The 5,130-nt window shown below is 37.3% G+C and overlaps 1 protein-coding gene across 1 annotated transcript; it reads right to left on the reverse strand.

The window, feature by feature from the left end:
* Positions 1-2,196: 2,196 nt before the first annotated feature.
* Positions 2,197-4,255, reverse strand: LOC149844512 (vesicle-associated protein 4-1-like). Its single transcript, XM_089994628.1, has 7 exons — positions 3,805-4,255; positions 3,630-3,700; positions 3,435-3,516; positions 3,215-3,333; positions 2,857-2,934; positions 2,646-2,765; positions 2,197-2,529 (listed from the first exon to the last, which is right to left on the reverse strand). The coding sequence occupies exons 1-7, from the start codon at positions 4,055-4,057 to the stop codon at positions 2,470-2,472; spliced, it is 783 nt and encodes a 260-aa protein (XP_089850754.1). The 5' UTR covers positions 4,058-4,255; the 3' UTR covers positions 2,197-2,469.
* Between the last annotated feature and the right edge of the window lie 875 nt (positions 4,256-5,130).

Raw genomic sequence — 5,130 nt, forward strand, 5'->3', positions numbered from 1 at the left:
TCACTAGGTTCAACCATAATTTAGTTACTCATTTTGGCAAGATTCATAATGCACATTTCCAAATCATTGACAACATCGGGCTTGCAATGCATATTAAATCCAAAGGTAACCTTCTCTATAGAAAGAACTTCAGGTTAGAGAACTCAACTATAAGTTGTCCTCACATTTCATATGCAATCTAGATATATCTTAGTTGCAGCATTATCCCTCTGGATATGAATGGCAGCAATTCTTTGAACCATTATTCACAAAACCCAAGCCTCTCAAGCATGCTCCGACCAAATCACAAAACAGCAGCAAAACTTTATAGATTGTTAGCTTTATCAATTAACAGTATTACTCACATCTTCACACTTCCTAAAGATACAGGAGTGTTGTAATGTTGCTAACCCATGTGGGACTTGTAATATAACCCGTGTTCTGGGGCCATATATTTCTCAAGACTGTCTCACAATTCACCAGTTCGAGAAATAGAGAGCCAGATGCTTGGAAATGATTTTAGACTAAATATGCTAGTGGATCCAATTTCCATGAGGTAATCATATATATATATATAGTTATATAGTTATATATATGTACTTAGTTGTTAAAAGCGCTAGTCAGAGCCTAGGCGGAAGATCAGTAAAAGGACTAGGCAGGATCAAAAAATAAAATATAAAAAAAACAGAAATTTTACAATAAATAGTTAAATTTAGTAACAAACATACGATTGTAACTATGAATGAAGTGTGTAATTTATTGTAACATATCACAAGATTCATAAAATTGCATAACATTGAACATAAAACTACTATATATATATATATATATATATATATATATATATATATATATATATATGGACAACACATACATATATATAACTGAAAAAACAGATTATATATACATAACACATGCATACATGTGAAGAACGAAAATAAAAAAGAAGAGAAAAAGAGAAAAAGCGGGGAAAAGGAAGAAGAAGAGAGTGGAGGGGTGAGAGGAAGAAGAAGAAAATAGAAACAAATAAGGAAAAAAGGAAAAGGGATATATATATATATATATATATATATATATGTATATATATATATATGTATATGTATATATGTATATATATATATATATATATATATATATTTGTGTTTCATACCACTGTCACCGATATTTTGAATATATAGCAAAATTATCAGCAATTTCAAGCTTGCCAATAATATCGGGAATATATCTCGATATTTTCAAAATATTAGCAAATAAAAAATATCACGATATTTTTGAGTTTTTTTTATTTTAAGTTTGCATTTCGTATTTTTTGGTTTCTTTTATATTTTAAAACCTTTAAAACATGTTTCTTTATATTTTTGAAAGAAAAATAATACAAAACTTATTATTTTCATAGGTTTTTTATTGTTATTTATATTTTTTTCAATTTTTTAAACTCCCAAGATATTCCCGAGATTTATCAACTTTTGAAAATCTCTTCGAGAAATACCTCGCCGAGAAATTACCTTTGACGATACCGATGACTATGTTTCATACAAAACAAAAAAAATTAATTGAATGTTTAATCAATAATAATATATTCCACAATAATTTTGGTAAGCAAAAGGATACAATGTGACACGTCCATAGAGTATTAAATCACATTGTAATACAACAATAGGGTGTTCTTCATAGATATTCAACATTTTAACCATATCCACAAGATAGTTCAATCTCTCAGAGATTTTAATGCTTTTTACAATGTTGAAAGTGACTTCAATTATTTTTTACAACTGTAATATGGTGTAGACATTTGGAATTATGATCCTAGTGAAGCATATATTGGAACTTCATTACTCTACAAAATATATCATCCTGCATTTGTTTCAACTGTTAAAAGAATTCACCTCAACCTGGAAATTTCACTTTCTAAATATAGCAATTTCTTAAAGTTTAAATGAATTCTAGCTCATTCTTTCATGATAGACTAACACAAACTATTAAACAGATGGGAGAAAAGGGCCCTATAGAGGGAGCAGAAGAAGTCAAACTGAATACATTTCAACAACACCTTATGATCAGCTTCATTGTCCAACAACTATTTTAAGTATAATGGAGAGCACAACGACTAAACTCAAAATGTCTTAAGCCGACGAGAACAAAAATTTGTAGAAACATCCACTTACCACTCAGAACCAAACATCCACTTATCACTCAGAACTATATAAAGCAGGATGCTTCTAAGAAAGCAAATTTTTTATTAAATATTGTGCAAAATCATGCTATCTACAAGTAGGAAGACATGCCTGAATCATATCCCACAATTGCAGAGGTCCATGTCACATTTCAAGACACATCACACCATCATTTTCTACTTGAAATTGAACTAAACTTTCTTTTAACGTTGTGCCAGAAGAAGATACAATGGTACATTACATATCCATTTTGACCGTATTGCAAAATCATAGAAAATCATGAAATCTTACAACATTGTTGAAACAGAACTGCACTTTACACCGAATCAACACCTTCCACCTGCTGCCGTGCTAGATATCTTTCTCGTCGCTCTTTCTGTAAAATGGAAAGGTCACACAGAATACACGTACAGAGAACCAATTAAGACCGTATAAACCAGAGGTTAAAGCAGAAACCATAAATTAATGTTAAAAGATGCGGCTGTTTTTTACCCATTCATCGATCACAAGGCCTTCACCAACAATCTTCGGTCCAGCATCCTCTGGGGGCTTCTTCCGTGCTTCAAGGGCTGCTTCCGCCTCATCCAGCTGACGCTTAAGTTTCTCCAATTGCTGCATCGATGAGCACACAGATCAAGCTCATCATTCGCCTCGTCTTGAAAAGAAACAACAAAAAAGGAAAACTTGACCAAGAACGACTTACAGGAGAGGGACGCTCGGGATCCAAGAACACAACTCGAAGGATCTGCTCCACAGAGACCTGATCCTTCTGCTCATCAAACTACACCAAAAAAGAGAGCAATTCAGGAATTGAACCACGCTCAACTTGGAAAACATCAGAAGATCGACGGAAGAACAGTTGATTCAATAAGCAAATCATACACAAAATTAGCGAGAAGATCATAAAATCAAATCAAAGAATGGTCAATTCAATAAGCAATTCACACTCCAACAATAACAAAAAAAAAATCTGAAGAATGGAGTAACAATAACAGCAAGCTAAAATATTCCAGATAAAAAAGAATCACGATTCCATTCACATAGAAAAGCGAAAATCTCACCAGCTCAGGCACGTATTCCATTCCTCCTTTCACCTTCAAACTCACGATCTTGAACTTGACATTGCTCTTCTGATCCATCAGTTTCTCGTTATTTTCCGGGTGTTCAACGAATTTAAAGACTGAAAAAATGCCAAACACATCCTAAGAAGATGAATTGCCCATAAAAAAATAGCAACAAAAAACTAGATTTTGACGCGCGTTAGCGTGATCGAGATCTTACCTGTGGCTATGATGCTCTCTCCGGGTGCAAGTATGCCACCGGGAGGACGCATAAAGCAACTCTTCGGTGCGGTCGTTTGGAACTAAATCAACACCAGACAAAAGCCACATTTTCGAAGGTGAGAAACACCGATTAACACTAATCAGTCTCCGATCAACGAGCTAATCACAAGAACAGGGGAGCTAATCACCGCACCTTGAACGCTACGTGAGATTTTCTCGTGTTCTTGATCCTCACCGCACTCTTCACCTGCTTCCCCGGTTCATCTTCACCTCAGAAACCAGAAGAACATTCAGAAACGCCCCCAGTACGAAGCAAGGAATAGGAGAGAGAGAGAGAGAGAGAGAGAGAGAGAGAGACGGGCTTTTACATGGAAAGTAGAGCTTGTTCGCCGGATCAAGCCGGAGACGGCGGCGAGTCGGGAGGAGGGAGCGAGCGACGGACGAGACAGAGTGCACCGGCGGGTTCGAGCCCTCGACCTGGCCCTGGCTGCCTCTCTGGTGAAGCTGAAAGCTCTGCGAGGAGGAGGCGGAAGACGACGTCGCTCCCGATTGCCAGAACGGCATCCGGCAGAGGTTCCACACCTTCCCTTCCGTCGGAGATTTCGGATCGGAGATCGCCATGGAGAAGCAACGCGTGTTTCCGTCGGGATTTCAGTCCATTCGGAAGCGGTTTCCCTGCAATCTGAACAGTTCTTCCGGCGGCAATCGGCTTCCCTAACTCGCTCTGAATCCCTTTCCTTTGAGTCCTTGAGAGAGAGAGTAAAGAGGGAGAGAACGGCGCATCGGAATTTAAACAGTTTGTTTAATCGGATCGAATTGTGATTTCATGTCCGGAGCCGTCATCATCTTTTGCGTATTTTTCGCTTTTTTATAATTTTTTTCTCTCTGCAGCGCGGGGCCCGTCTCTGCATGTTGACTTTGGCGCTGTTTTCCGTTGAGCATTTTGGGTTTTACTTTTACTCGTTTGCAGTACCCTGACAATGGTAATTCGGAAAGATCAAGCCCGACTCTGATATTTTGCCAAGTGCATAAGAATATTATTAATTCTATTAAGTCAGAAATATAAAGATAAGTGGCAAATAATAATTGGAGGTTGTTCTTTCAAATTCGATACTGGTTAATAATCATCCTCTTATTTTAATTGAGACAGGTTGGTTGTTGGGCGTGATTAATGGGTTAGCCAGGAGGGAACATTCTTATAGTTAATGACGTGATTAATTAGTTGGATTTTGTTGATATCAAAGCATCATTAAGTGTTTAAGCTCAGCTTTTGAGGTAGTGTAGGTCGAGCCCAGTTGTTGGAGCCATGGGTTCATAAGTCAACCATTGACTTGATTTGAGTCATGGGAGTCGTGGTTGGCTTGATTTTGGACTAGTCTTAGGCAACTCAGTTCGAGTCAACTTAGTTGCTTGGAGTAACTGGGTCCAAGCTCACCTAGGGCCTCTCTTGTTGTGTGAGTTGAATAAGCTCTTTATAGCTAAAAAGGTCCTTGCTTTGTTTCGAGATCTTATACATCGAAGTACAATTGAACTTGTTGTTTTAGTCCAAGGACCCAATAGTTCACATTGACCAAGTCAATATGGCACCAAGGCATTGATCACAATTCGTATTTGTATACCCACAATGTGTGCGCACTCCTGCGCATCTTCTATCTAGCATGAACCATGGGTGTGGACGTATGCGCCTAATATGA

Source organism: Nuphar pumila, chromosome 2 (genome assembly GCF_984573655.1).
Source record: "Nuphar pumila chromosome 2, dmNupPumi1.hap1.1, whole genome shotgun sequence".
NCBI classification, from domain to species: Eukaryota; Viridiplantae; Streptophyta; class Magnoliopsida; order Nymphaeales; family Nymphaeaceae; genus Nuphar; species Nuphar pumila.

Bases quoted from the DNA above. Each gene is read 5' to 3' on its own strand.
- LOC149844512 (XM_089994628.1), bottom strand. From the start codon at position 4,057: ATGGCGATCTCCGATCCGAAATCTCCGACGGAAGGGAAGGTGTGGAAC. The intron at 3,517-3,629 runs GTGCGGTGATTA...GTGTTGATTTAG, and splicing joins AATCTCACGTAGCGTTCAAG to TTCCAAACGACCGCACCGAA. The intron at 2,766-2,856 runs GTAAGTCGTTCT...TCATCGATGCAG, and splicing joins ATCCCGAGCGTCCCTCTCCT to CAATTGGAGAAACTTAAGCG.